Below are 15455 nucleotides of genomic sequence, written 5' to 3' on the forward strand. Positions count from 1 at the left end.
ACACACACACACACACACACACACACACACACACACACAAATGTAGGGTGTCGCACTGCAATGGCAGTGATGTGGTAGGGCTCGGAATATGTTTTATTGATGGGATACTGGAGGCTTCAGCCCAAAACAAAGGATGAGCCTTTGATTCGTGGAACTCTGGCGCCACCGTGCAACAGATTCTGGCATTGCTGGAAAAAATGATAATAATTAAAAAAAAATTAACAATAATACTAATACTAAATGTTTGAAATGCAAGAAAGAAAGAAAAAAAGACACGTTTACAGGAAAGCGGTTGATTACTACAAAAAAAAACATACTTAGTGTTTTTATTTTTTTCCTCATCTATTGATTATTTTAGGTCTTCAAATATTTTAGGCGTGTTTTCAAAGCCAGTTTGATTTTGTCATCTTCAGCAGGTGTGTTTTATTTTATCAGCTGGCTATAGCTGCTCAGATAATACCAGGAAACGTCCAGAGCCTGAGTCTACACCAGCAGATCTATGGGGCACTGCTCCAGCCTATGGGCTAAATTGTAGTACTGCATGATACATGAGGTCCCCCAGAATAGCAAAGAGAGGTTTGGGCTATTTCTGTCAGCTCCATAATGCATTTCACTGGTGAACTGAAAAGCTGAGAGGAAAGTCTGCGCTCGCTGAACCTATGTGTTCCTCTTACTCTCTGTCTGTTTCGCTCTCTGGCTGCTCTTAATCTCTCAACACTTCTCCCTGACCTTTGAGGTGAGAACTCAAAAAGAGGCGGCTTCAACGTGTTGCAGGGATCAGCTTCACTCGGGTCCTCACCCTGTGTGTTGCGGTGCAGTTCAGCAAAGCACAGCAGGGGGTCTCTAACAGCAAAGCTTTGTAAAGCATGGATTTATTCAGGTTTCAGGCTTCACCGTTGTGGATTCCACATCATTCCAAAGCTAGTGACCCCCACATTTAGTAGGGCCAGTTATTTAATATAAAATGATCGACACTGAAGCAAGAGGAAGGCCACAAGTGCTCTTTTAAACTCACCGATCAGTCGTTGACCTGCCAGAAAGCCAGACAAATCAAAATCTTTTATTAGAACTCCTCAGTAGCCAATCAGTGTTTTACACATGCCTACAAGACCTCAAGTGGATGGATGCACTGGAAGCATTTGCACAGTTTTAGTTATACAAGTTAATGCAATAACCCTACTCAAATACAAATTTGATGGAGAGGTGTTGCTCAAATTATACAATCCTTTTTATTTTTTTAGGAATGTGGTTTGTGTTTTGTGGGTTTGCCTTCATTAATGTCAGTTTGCAATACAAGATGTGTAGCTATACCAGGGCAAATAAAGAAGCGCATCCAACCACAACAAAAATTACCAAACTGGAGACCCAGAAGTTACCAGAAAACATTTAAAAGCTGAGCAGTAGCACAAAAGGTGGTCTCCCACGACCACAGGCTGCTGTAGTTTGTAGTGAGCTGATGTTTATATTGCATGCCTACAGCAGGATAACCACTCTGTCACATTCAGTATCCAGTTTAATAAAGCAGAGAAGAGAAAAATTCACATTTCCAGCCTGCAAGTGCACTACAAAATGCACCGTACCTCCACCTACTCTTCTTCTGCTCTCACTCTCTCTCTCTCCCCTTTGCTTCATCGCTCAGCCAGCCATACTGAATAATAAATAGCTTCAACCCCGCCTGCCAATCACACCACGCATATTGCAATTCAGCTCAACTCCATCTCTGCGTTCTCACATAAAATCTGATTGATTTCTCTTTCTTTCTTTTTCATACATTAAAAATCCTTAACGGTTTCAAACGGTTTCTTTTGTTGGAGCTTTTTTTGTTGTTGTTTAAAGGGGAAGACATATTGGCAGCTTTCCACTTAAATGAGAAAGAATAGCTGCGTTATTTTGTGTCAGAGTGGTTGTAAGAGTGCGCGACATGTGTTGATAGTCTTTTTTTGTAGGATGATCATTGGATGAGGACTGACTGTTATAACTGCTTCATCTATCCTTCAGGATGTGGGTTTGCAGCTCGGGGTTGAGCCACTAGGTGAGGAACAGATGCCGTTCTGGCTGCTTACTATTCTGCTCTATGTGAAGGCTAGTCAGTCGCCAAATCCTTCGGCAGAGTGGAGGATAGAAGGTGAATGAACGTGGGCAGATTTAAAAGAGAGAGGTCGTCGCTAATCAGGCATCTCCCCGCTACTTTGAAGAGATGTAAAGAAAAGAGCTGTGGCCGCCCTACGCTGTCTCAAACTGTGTGAGAAGCAAGGTGGTTAATGTGGCCATTATGAGGGCGTCATTGTTCAGCATCACAGGTTGAGGGCGGGCTGCTTGGGTGTTTTTTTTTCCTTTTTTCTTCTTCTGATGAGTAATCTGGCAGTGAAAAGCTCTCTATCTTTTAGAGTTTAGATCCACCTCTCACTGGATATATTTTGGCCTTCAAACCGGGAGGCGATGTGGAGAGGCCCGGCTGTCCAACAGCAAAAAATGCACTGCAGGTTTCCAAAGCAGGAGTAGAAATAGGGCCTGTCAGTGTATTTTGTCTTTTTGGGCTTCTGGAAGGGAGCTGACAGGTATTTCTACAGGCTAATATGGACTTACCTTTGAACAGATGACACACACTTCTCAGTCCATCGTGGAAAAACTGTCACTGTAACTTGGGGCCGCGCATCGCCACGTGGGACTTGAAGAGAATATCATGAAAATCGCCATGTTTTTCCACTCCGCTCCCACTTAATAGCTTTCATCAAACTGTCCAAACTGACCCCGATGTGTCAGCGTTTCTGTTGCACTCTGCAGCTGAGCTGTAACGTCCGGTCCCATATTTCAAACTTGTTGCCTCAGTACAGAAAAAAAGACTAAATGTACACCAGTACGAACTCTGTGTAAGGTTAGAGCTTTGATCAAATTACAAATCAAATACCAGCTAAATGTCAAAACCAGGCTTATGTTCTCTGAATTAAAAAAGAAAAAAAAAGTTCGCCTCACAGCTCGCTGATATTTCTCATAAAATTGTGGAAATCAATTGCTGGCATATTTCTGTCAAAGTGGTATAACGCCAATATTGTTCTAACACGTTGTTGCCAGGGCCAGCGGGGCTTGCAGCAACCTACTTCTAGCACATTGTATTGAGTCTGTCGCTTGGATTATATCACAGATACATGTTTACTGATAGTACCTCAGTGTCACTCTGTCACTTTTATTTGTTTTCTGTGGCCTCTAATTAGCAGCCGCAATTGAATTCACACAACAGAGAATTCCATGAAGTATCACTTTGTGCCGGCGCAAAGACAACTAAATGCACAAATTCTCCACGGCACGGCCCTGAAATAAATAAACCCACTTCCTCACTCTCTCCCCAACCACCAAAGCCTGTTGTTTGTGATCATTTACAAAGCAAGCAATTTACTGCAACAGTATCTGCTTTATGCATTTCTACAAATGGTGTTTAAGCACACCATGAAGTAATTCATAGTTCCAGTAAAGAATACCACATCTGCACTTTAGTGATGGGCAGTGTTTGAAAACTACTGAGCTGAGTGGCTTTACATTGCTGGACTCAAGTGTTCGTTTCTCTTCACAAAGGCACCAGCAAGTCACACTGTGGTCACGGAGCATGCTCAGAACACCTTCTATGAGACTCTGCATTTGGTTGTGGAGCCCCTCTTTTAAGAGCATCCTCCAACAATGGCCTCCCCCCACCACACACACACACACGCACACACACACATAATGCTACAGGCAACCCTTTTCTATCGTACTAGGATGGTGCTGCAGCTGATTAATCGGACCAGTTGATGATGAGGAAACTGACCGACCGTGCAGTCCTCTCCCTCTATCTGGCCCGTTTGTCAGAGGCACTGAGCGGGGGGCTCTCCTGGACCTGTCCGCGCCCCGTCAACCACAATGTATTCACATCGTGTAATCCCGCCCGTTAATCTGTTTAAGCTGGGGTAGGTTGTAGAGGGCTAATTCACCCGGCTCTTTCATGCGAGGTAAAGCGGGTAATCTCTTACTGGATCTGGAGCCAATTAACCGCTACTTCGACCTTTTTTTAAAAAAAAAAAAACAAGAGGTGGAAAAATGGCGTTAAAAATTAAAAATCAACCTACTTGGGTGAGTTCTGTGCCCATGAAGATGAGGAGAATCAGAGTCAGGAGCTTGCTCGCAGGCTGCATCTCTTGCCTCCGGTGTGAGTAGACCAGCGGTCTCACATGCAGATCCAGTCCCTTTGCGTCCCCCCGCACAGCAGTCCTTTCCGCTCGGCTCTCTTCTCGCTCTGCAGGTCGCCCGATTCTTTCCTCTCTTTTTATTATTCTTATTCTTGTTATTGTTATCGCGGTTGTTATTCTTTTATCCCTTAGCAGCCCGGCGGCAGACAGCAACAAATCTGTTTGACGGAATCGTCTCTGTGCATATTCATTTCATATCTGGAGCCTATCTTCGGTGCCTCTCCCTTTCGGTCGTGGCCGCACTTATTTATCGCTGCGACGGACTGTGGTGAACATTGGGCTGAAGGCGCGCGAACAGTTTCGGATACACACGCTATAAACCTTCACTCTGATATCGCCAAAAGTTTACCTCCCCGCCTCAAGCTTGCCGTATAAGCTCTCGATGACAAAAAAAAAAAAAAAAAAAAGGGGAAAAAAAAGGAGGAGAGTGACGGCGCTGTTCATGGTCCTGAAAGCGGAAGCTGCATCGCCGAGAGAGGGAGATTTAAATTGGCAAGCGAGCACAAGGGTGGAAGGCTTTCCAAGATCATTTGCTGCCAGAAAATCCATCACAGTAAAGAATTGAGATTTATTCTTTGCTGACTTTAATGCCAATCACAACCACTAATAGATTCGAGTAAGTAATTTCACAATAAAGCACAGCTTTGACTGTCTGAATATAGGCCAAGTTACATAATAGGAATGTATAGGCACAGACTAATGCATTCAGTATTCCCCTGTGGATTGTTCTTTCCTGACACTGTAGCTATTTGTGTATTGTGTAGGCTTAACAAAGAGCAAAATGAACAATGCTAATAATTTAAAAGTCACATATAAAAACAACTTGAGGAAACAGAATATGAAAACTGGGGTGTGGATGGATCTAGCAAATAGGTTCGACCCTGCATCTGTTTCTATACATTAAGTACAATTTCTCATATGCATTCACATACCCTAGGCCTACTAGTCTTAATATCCAAACAAACGTGCATATCCTTTAAATTGTAAACAGATACATGAGGGGAAAGAAAACCAACCTAAATCCATATTTTCTCAAATACATCCTCCATATTCCTTAATTTGTGTTTGTTTGTTTTAAGTATAACTTATTTTTCGTGTATCTTCACCCCCAACCGGTCGCAGCAGATGGCTGCCCCTCCCTGAGCCAATTTCTGCCGGAGGTTTCTTCCTGTTAAAAGGGAGTTTTTCTTTACCATTGTCGCCAAACTGCTTGCTCTTGGCACCCTTTTGTATATTTGCTTCAATGCGGAATAAATTCAGAATAAATCTTTCTCATCTCATCTAAGCCTAGTGGCAGGTCATTCCACAATAATATGTTCCACCTTTAAACTTAGCTCCTCTGCAAAAAGAAAGACTTCTAATCAACAATGCTCCTCCCTGAGCCTGGTTCTGCTGGAGGTTTCTTTCTGTTATGAGGGAGTTTTTCCTTCCCACTGTCACTACGTATCTACCAAAAGTGGTCTTCTCATTTTGGGAAGTTTTCTCTTTATATTGTAGGCTCTTTACCTTACAATATAAAGTGCCTTGAGATGAGTGTTGCTGTGATTTGGTGCTATATAAATAAAGCAGAATAGAATTAAATTGAATTCAACTGAACTGAATTGAAAGCACTACACAAACTATCAAAACCTATAACAAAATCTACTCTGTTATAATGAAATAAGCATCTTCAGCTATGATAAATTGGTAATATAAATTGCATTTCATTTTACCATATCAAGTTTCTACCAAACACCTGGATTCAGATTGAGTTGGCTTGACATATGTCCACTGGTTTCCTCCAGAAACAGAGTAACATAAATTTTGCAGGGTCTCTCTGCCAGTGATTTTCACATCATCCTCCGAGCGCAGTGCTGTTCGCAGTATATTGCAGCATTTTTATGGCAACCCACAGCCATTGCCCAGAATGTATTTTATCCTACAGTAGAGCACAGTTTTAATGAGAAACAGTATGTAACTGTCAGAAGTTGGCCGTATTCTTACAGCAGATTGTTACAGTGTTTACTGGTGCCTTTCTATGTAAACATTTTAATGTTTAGCAGATTCAGCTGATACTGTTTTCTCCACCACTGATCATTTATTAGTTGTTATAAACACATTTCTTATAATACTGACTTCCAAAAGCAACTCTGACAATGATCTCTTTCCTCCATAAAGACGACATTTGACAACTTCCCCTGTACCCTTATTGAAGAACTTTGAAACCTCAACATGTATCATTAAAGCCCTTGTTTGACCATTAGAAAAGTTTAGTTTCCAAGGGTAGCCCTAGTAAGTGATATAGGCAATGCTGACCCTCACTAATTTCTGATGCACACCAAGTCATTTTGTTCAGGAAGCAGGCCTGAAACACGACAGACATAGCTCAGATCAGAAAAGACAAACTTGGGTTGTTCTTAGCACGTGTCTGAGGGGAAAGCCTTAGCTTTATAAAAAGCTAAGTAGCAGAAAGGACTCAAATGTGTTCCATCACTTGACTACTTGAATGTTTCTTCCAACCTGGGATCAGATTTATGAGTCATTTCAATTAAATCCACTGCACACTACATGCACTTGGGCCATTTTAATAATGGCGTCTGATTAGACTTTCCTTCGTAGAGGCGGTGCTTGATTGACAATTCCCTAAGCCTCCCGTTAATGTTGTAGCACCTGTAAGGGTTGGACGGATTTTAATCATCTTTCATGGAGTCTGATAACTTCCAGTAATTCCAGTTTTAACGCACACTCACCTTCCACAGCCTTATCATGAGCAAAGGTTTCATCAGCCAGAATAAAATGAAACTACCTGCGAGGAGGGGCGAGCACAGCCAAAATCCTTGGTTGCCACGTTATATCTGAATAATTTAATGCCAGGTTTTTGTTCTCAGCGGTGTTCGTGTGTGTCCTGCGATAGGTATGCACTCTCTTTCTGTGTGGGCTGTACAATACTTATTCCATTGTGAATGCCAACAATAGGCCTTTGATTGGGTGGTCATGTGGTTCTGAAGCTGTTCTGTTTCAGACTATATGAACCACACATTACACTAACAGCTCCAGTGGCCTGGAGCTAAAATAAAATCTCATTTATTGGCTTCAAGATGAATAAATGACTTCAGAAATGACATCAGGGCGAATTTACATCTGTGTCCTCCACAGCCGATTCTTTTTTTGTCTTTTTTGGTTGGTCTGCATACCTGAGAGAGGTAATACAAGGTCAGACTGAGAGGGCTCTTCAGACTGATATCCCAACAGTAGGATATAGGTTTTTCCAGATAATGACTTAAAGTGCACTGCACCTGCTTCCATCAGATTTACATCAGATTTTGTTTTTTCAAGAACTAAATATAGTTTAGCCTGTGCACATCCACAAATGCATGTATTTTTGCTTTTCTAGTAGCGCTAGTAACTGAGTTTCAGCTCAGTCACATGAAGATTTGATTATGGAGCAGGGGAATGCAGTCTGTGAGTAATGAAAGTGAAATACTCTAGACATAAAGAAGAACATTTGTTTGTTGGCAGGAGCTCTTCCCTGCGTGGCAGTACACAGCCCACACACTGGACAGCAGGGGATACATCTCACTTGCACGTTGGCCAGTATTTAAAGTTTGTCTCGTAAGCATGAAGTCACAGCGGATATCGCTAAGCTCCCCTAAAATCATGCCTGATGAAATGTTCTATTATTACGAGTACTGCAATAGCAGACTTTCAGTGTGCATGGGAAAGATCCCATTAAAAGATACACAGTGGTATCTGGTTTGTTTTCATATTACAGTTTGTTTGGGTTGTTTGCATAAACATGAATGTAATACGGCAGCAGTTTTATTGATTCTGTGCATGCTAGTTAGTGTGAGATGGAGCCATGGAAATCTGCTTCCCAACTTCCTATGTGCTACTGGAAGGAGGCTGATGATGAAGAGGGAACTAGTATGGGAATAAAGCAATGAAAGAGCATGAATTTTAAAAAAATAAGACTTTGATTTTTTTTTCTCTCAAACATAGCAGGGCTGAACAAGAATTGTTTATTACACTGCTGTTGTGAATATTTCTCCTCGTGATTTATTTTCTGCCCATTGAGCTGAAAATGCAAATGATGGAATTGTCTTGTTTGCATGCAGATATATGGAAAATGTCTTCATTGCAGGTGCATTGGAGGGGAATTTGCTCTGCTTCTCTCATTTGCTTTTGGTACTTGCAGAATTTAACGCCAAAAAAAGCACCTGAGATTTAGCATCGTTATTCAAGTTTCACAGAAAAACTGATTAACCTTCAGGAATTAGTATCCATTTGAAAAAGGCTCGCTTCTTTCGTGAGGTCACTTCTTTTCTCTGTTTTTTATTTTGTTCAGCTTCGGTGTGTGTGTGTGTGTGTGTGTGTGTGTGTGTGTGTGTGTGTGTGTGTGTGTGTGTGTGTGTGTCTCATTTCATGAAAGAGACAGGGAGCGAGAGGCAGAAAGAGAAATTGAGTAAAAGAGCTCCAGTTTAAATATAGGTCCTAATAGAATTTGTGTCTTTCCTCTTAGGCAAGCTGCCATTACCTCCCCCTTTCATCACTTTTCTCTCTCCCTTTGCTCTCCTCGGGGTTGATGCCACAGATAACTATTAAAGATATATTTCCATTATGTCCCAGTAAGGCTCTGCTCATTTAGTGTGCTGAAGACCTGGTCAAGATAGGTCCGTCACCTTGATCGGTTCTGTGCTAACAAGGAGTGCTCCATAAAAGTATGATTTAACAACCTCCTATGTGTTAATCTTAAGTTGGCATTAAAGCATTGGATAATCACTCTATCAACATTCAGCCTTCAGTCCTTGGGAAGATAAAGCCTGAGCTGTATAGAGGAAGGTAAAGAAAATGGGATGGATAGGGTGGGGGTGGAAAAAACAACATCCATCTATCTATCTATCTATCTATCTATCTATCTATCTATCTATCTATCTATCTATCTATCTATCTATCTATCTATCTATCTATCTATCTATCTATCTAGTCTCTAATGCTGCCACAACTCCTTCATTCTGTCTTTCTCTATCTATCTCAATGACTAGTAGTGGTGTTTGCCAGTTTCATAAGATATCTAACATTTGTCACTTTAAAGGTCACATTTGCATAAAACCAACACCTCTGTGAAGCAATAAATTGGAATCTCTTAGCCTCATACAACTAGCATCCAAGGCATAGTTTCCAGTAAACGTGCAGATATCAAAGGTCAGTGCAAAAAAACAGATGAAACGTCTAATGTGATTAATTTTTTTCGTCTCTTTTCACCATCCATACAGATTTATGTTTAGAGGCTTTGGAGAAAAAAAACGGTCATTGATGCTCAGTGTCAGTTGCAAGATGTTAAACAAGGTTTTAAGTCTGGAGGGATACAGATGGCCATCTACTGTGAAACACTACAAGTAATGATTGCACTACATGATTGGATAACTGGCTGAGGTGCATTAGACTGTGTTTACAGCATTAGTTGAGCACACGGTGAGGTAAATGCATTCCCCTTGTGGTGTTGTCATAGCGCAGGACTATAATGTCACTAGACAGGCTGCTAGAGCCGTTCACGAATGGTTTCACTGATGTTGGGATGAAGTCAAACGCATTAAAGTTCTCTTCCAGTTACCACATCTTTAAAACATTAAAGCTTTATGGGACATTTGTTATTGCTGAAGATAAATTAGATTGTTAACATACAACCTTCTTGACTCCCTTTATCAAGGAAGGCTTTCTTCTTGGATGGACGATCCATGGATAGGATGGAGCGGTCATATAAAGAGATTGGTGGAGACTGGAGGTGGCCAAGTAAAAGATGCTAAACTCTGGGAATGACCCAGATTCACTGGGAATGACCCGCATGGACAAGATTAGTATATATAAGAGGGACAGTTCAGGTTTGGAGACCAAGTTACAGTTTTTCTCAAATGCTAAAACACATGTCACAAACGTTACCACCAGGTCCCCCAATGTCCAAACACAACACCCTTCTCTAAAGCTACATAAACACAACCACACCTTCCCACTGCAAAACTCAAACTCCCACACCAAGAGAGCAGCTCGAAGCTGTCAAAACTGTAAACACTATACACATCATTACACACTACAGCAAAACAATTGAAAACACAATGCTCAATTTGTGAGAAGGTTCTTTGTTTCATAACTGCCAATGCATATTTTAGAAACTATACAGTAACGGATCGTCGTAGATCTCTGCAGAGGATTAGGCATTTAGATTTGTGAGTTTCATATGAGTAGTATAAATCTATAGAAAATCCTGCATGTACGTACACTACTGTAACACAACTCAATGCAAAAACAGAATCTATTGCACACAACAGTAATCTTGAAAACATGAACAGGGTGTGAAGTTTTTTTATTTACGTTATTCACACCACACACACACCACAATCACTGTGCGGCATCATGTCGCTGAGCTGTTGCTCGCATCTCGTCCGTAATGATGGTGCGGGGTTGTCTTGCTCTCCCTCCTGGACCTTCTCCTCTTCCATGTTGGCCTCCTCCTCTTCCTTGTTGGTCTCTCCTCTTCCTCCTCTCATTTGAACTCCTCTTCCTCATTGGCCTGCTCCTCTTCTTCCAGGGCCAGCTCTTCTCCCTCCTCTGCATCAAATTCCTCTTCCCCTGACTCTGCCTTCATCCATTGTGTTTGTTTGGCATCTTCAGCATACTGTGCACTCTGAACTTGCTTTTACATGTGGGTACAGCATTAGCAACAAGTGTCTTCAATTTTGAGTCATTGTGTGTAGTGACTGACGCCAGGTGTGTTCCCTGTGTTCAAAGATTGGTGACTGTGGCAAGCATTTTGCATCACATGGGCTTTCATTTGAGGATATGAGCAGAGTTGTTTTGCAACATGTGTTTTAGCAAGGAAAAATGTGTTTAGATTTATGAGTACAGAGGGTTGTGTTTTGTGAATTGTGTCTTCATGTGACATGTGTTTATGGTACTGGAATATGGTGGCTACAGTTGGTAAATGTGTTTAGACTACTGGTCATTTGGGTTACAGGATTGGCTTTTGTGTTTTAACATTTGAGAAAAACTGTAATGAGGCAAAGCTGAAATGGTTTAGACATGTGCAGAATAGGATATATTAGATATAGCATGTTAAACATCGAGCTGCTAGACAGGATAAAAAGTCATGAAATGCCTGATGTCATGAAGTTACAAAGCAGGACTGCTGGGTGTTGGGGTGCATAGTGTGGAAAAATCTTCATGCTATAGTGAGCTACAAACTGCCTCTGGAATCAACATCAGCACAAAAACTGTGTATCAGGAGCCTCATGGCCTGGGTATCCATAGCTGAGAATTTCCTGCATATACAATGTGTAGGTGGTCCAGTACCTTTGTTCATACAGTGTATTTAGTGAAGAGGATGGAGATGGAGAAGAAGAATAGTTGGAATGTTCAAGAATCTGAGACTAATGTGCACACGTTAGTGACAGTTTTATTTACATAGAGCCAGATCATAACAGTGGTAACCTTGGGGTGTTTAATGCAAAGACCCTAAAATATTAGAAATAAAGCAATTAGACCATCGTCTATGAGCAGCACTTTGTGGGGAGGAAGAACTCCTTTCTTAAGAAGTAAGCCTGTCATCTGAGGGCAAAGTTCTCTATTATGATATTATGCTACTGTGAGGTCTTTAAGATATATAGAGATCATATTCCTTCAGGACTTTGTATTTGAGAAGAAGGATTTTAAAATCCACTCTAGGTTTAACAGGGAACCACTGAATAGATGCTAATGTGTGAGATGTATGCTCTCTCCTTCTATTCTCTGTTAGTACTCTTTGATTTTAGTCCATTTCCAGATTAGAAGTAACAAATGCATGGACTGGTTTTTCGATAGACACATCTGCTACAATACAGGTAAATATTTTAGCCAAAATTGTATCCACAGCAATATGAAAAACTCATTAGTAGTTATTGAAAATGCTTGACTGCACTTCTTGGTACCAAGGGGATAAACCTTGGTACTAGTTGTTTGGTTTAGGGGCCAATTACTTTTTCACATAGGGCCAGGTAGGTTTGTATAGCTTTTTTCTACCTTAAATAAAATCGTCATTTAAAAACTGCATTTTGTATCTACTCGGATTATCATTACCTACCTAGTTTGTTGCACAAAAGACACAAGTTTTTGCCTCTGTATACCACTTCAGTTCATTTAAAATGAAACAATCAACATGCAATTGAAGTACTTTCCTCTTCAATTTATGCGAGTTTACCAAAAACTGTTGGAACAGTTCTTTTTAATCATATTGTTGGAAAATGACTGTAATTTCAAACTGTTTACAGCTTTTCAGTGTAATTGGCAAAGAGATCACAAAGCAAGTGAAGGAAGCTATCATTATTGAAAAATCTGAATAAACCTACAACAGAGGTTGCAAAAAAAAAAAAAAAAGAGTTGACGAACAAACAATTTAGGTTCATTCTTAAAATGAATGAATGCAATGGCCAGTTCAGGAACACTAAGATGCCTGAAAGACTACAGAAGGAAAACAATGTGCATGGTTAAGAAAAACAACTCCATAACATCTAACCAAGTCAAGAACACTTTGTGGAGTTCGGCCTGTTATCGCCAAACTCTACAATCAAGAGATGCCTCCATGAATAGGCACATATGCCTGCCCGAACCAGGTCACTTGTGTTTGCTGATGATGAAGCTGCTGACAGAAACTAGTGGCTCCATAGTGTAATGCTTTACACATTTGCTTGGAAAGCAAACAGTTGCTGGAAAAACAACTACCCTTATGGGTTAGGTCAAGACAGGCATTCGGCATAAAGACAAATCCAACATGCGGACCTAGCCGCTGCAGTACTCCCTTATGACATGGGAACAGTTGAAAGCTGGTCTTCTGAACTGCTGATAGAAATAGCAGGAAGTGTATTTACTGCTCACATTCAGCTAAATGCTGCAAAACTCATCAGACATGTCACAATGCAAATTATGTAAAAACAATACAACTGCAATACAGATAAAAAACATTTCCACTTCACTTACACTAGCATATATTGCACACTGCAGTGACGTAATATCCAAATACTCATATGGTAAATGGACTGGTTCAGCGCGTTTCACCTCAGAACACTCAATGCAATTTACACAACTTGCCTCATTCACCCCCATTCATACAAGCACTTGTTCTATGTTCTTCCTATGTAAATGATTTCTATCTAACATGCACACACATTCAGTTACTCAAGTATAACTGGACGTTAAAGACTGGATCGAACCACCAACCTTACGACCAGCAGATTACGTCAATACATCAAATACTCATCATCTTTGAAATCCTTTATTATATATATGGAAATATGAACAATAAATTACACATCCTGTAATTATCAGGACATCTGTGTTTATTAAATATGTTTTTCATCATGTTTTTTCTTGTTGTGTGAGCTAGATATCCAGTCAGGGAAATGTCAAAACAAGCCAAGTGAAAACATTTATCATCACCAAAATTAAATCATAAAGCATGTATTGCTCCATTAGCGAACTCGACCTTGCATTACAAAACCAGTGCTGCATGATGATCATCTTGCATTGATGTTAACTTTTCCCTGAGACATGTGCAGAGCCATTTGAACTGTGCTATTTCAGACCTTTTTCACAGAATTTGCTTTTTAAAAGTAACCACTCTGCCACGTGTCATGTTATTCATTCATTAATTCATTGCAGCAATTAACTAGTAGACTTTGGCAAAATGTTTCAGTGACAGACAAAACTGACATTTGCTGGATGAAAATGAAAAATCCCTTTTTGTTGTCTATGTCTGTGTGAAATTAGTGAGTTATTGTTTTAGAAATTACACATTTCAAGTGGTAAATCTGTCACTTTTGTCCAGTATGTACACTGTGTACTATACATGTCTAGCTCAAGGAGCGAGTAATTAAAGGGGTTTGGGTGGGCTTGCATAACAAGCTGTCAGACTTGCCACCACCTGCCCCTTTTGCACTAGTAAGCTGGGAGATAATGGAGACATTTAGTACATGCTGCGTGTGTAGGCTGCTGTGAGTGTCGCTAATCCAGCACAGTTTGCTATGGTAAACAAAGGCAACTCTGCCCTGGGGTGGAAAAGCCTACAGGCCAACCCTCAGGCCTTTCCATTGATTCACTGACTAAACACTGTGATTTCACTAATGTGGCATTTACGACAACAGCACAGAACCCAAAATTGACCGACATTGTGCATTTTACCCACCGTCTACACTGAGCATACCTTTTTTTCCAAAACATCCAGAAACATTCACTGTGCGACATGCTTACTGTAAAAATTTCTTAGTACTTCCAGTCTGATAAACCGCTGTGCACGCTTCACAACTACATCTGTCAAACATTGTAGAAGGTTTCGGAGTGTCTGTGTTAGCCGATTACATTATGTGTTTTAATTATCCGTTCCATTTATTTCTTTATTCCGTACACCCAGTGTCTACACTGCGATATTATCAACTCCTCTCAGACTGTGCAGTCTTTCACCATGTTTCTCTGCCTATGAATAGGCTGCAGTGCTGTTCATGTGTGTTTTTGCTAGAGGGGGCTTATGTCAGTGAATGACTGCTGCAGCTACGATTTATGCTTTCTTTGTGTGTTTGTGTCCAAGTGTGTGCCTGACATAGCACTGTTCACATCCCCAGGGGGACCTTGCTGCCACAAGAATTCGTGCATCATAATACTTCAACAGTATACAAAATTGATGACCACAGGTTATGTGGGTCAGGCCAGAATGACGCAGCAGACATGCACAAGGGGGATGTTGACAGACAATGGCAGAGAGGGTTAGGCTGAACACACTGGAAGCTGTTGCAAACAGAGAAACATATTTTTTTTTAAAAATAAAGTCATATAAATGCTCCAATGTGATGAGTAAAACAAGACAGGAGAGAATAAAGGAGAAGGGGAGTACAGCGAGAGCTCTTGATGTTAGTATTTTTGTCATACAGTACCATCCTTTGTTTGCTCATCACACACTGCATCCGTGTGTGCTCCTTGTATTCATGTCAGAGCTAATTACAGGACGATGCTGCCAGTTGCCAGATCAGTAGTTAGAGGACAGAGCAGCATCTCAGCAATGTGCTTTCCACCCTACTGAGTTGCCAGATTTCTGAATGTCTTAATTACGCTGTATAGGCTTGCAGCAATGCCTCACCTTCTACATGTCCTCAAAAAACAATGTCACTATAGATTTCCAGAGTTGGCGTTCAACTTGGTGTGTTTAAACATTCATTTAAATGCTCGTAAATGTAGCTGTGAACA

The 15455-nt window shown here is 40.9% G+C and overlaps 1 protein-coding gene across 1 annotated transcript in view; it reads right to left on the minus strand.

Annotated features, from left to right (window-relative positions):
* Positions 1-4618, minus strand: part of olfm1b (olfactomedin 1b) — a 20475-nt gene extending 15857 nt beyond the window's left edge. Inside the window, exon 1 of the mRNA XM_005917210.3 lies at positions 4098-4618. Within this exon, the coding sequence (XP_005917272.1) occupies positions 4098-4163 (66 nt within the window). The 5' untranslated portion in view covers positions 4164-4618. The remainder of the gene's footprint in view (positions 1-4097) is intronic.
* Between the last annotated feature and the right edge of the window lie 10837 nt (positions 4619-15455).

Source organism: Haplochromis burtoni, unplaced genomic scaffold, assembly GCF_018398535.1.
Source record: "Haplochromis burtoni strain Fernald_Lab_line unplaced genomic scaffold, NCSU_Asbu1 Contig_23, whole genome shotgun sequence".
Lineage (NCBI taxonomy): Eukaryota > Metazoa > Chordata > Actinopteri > Cichliformes > Cichlidae > Haplochromis > Haplochromis burtoni.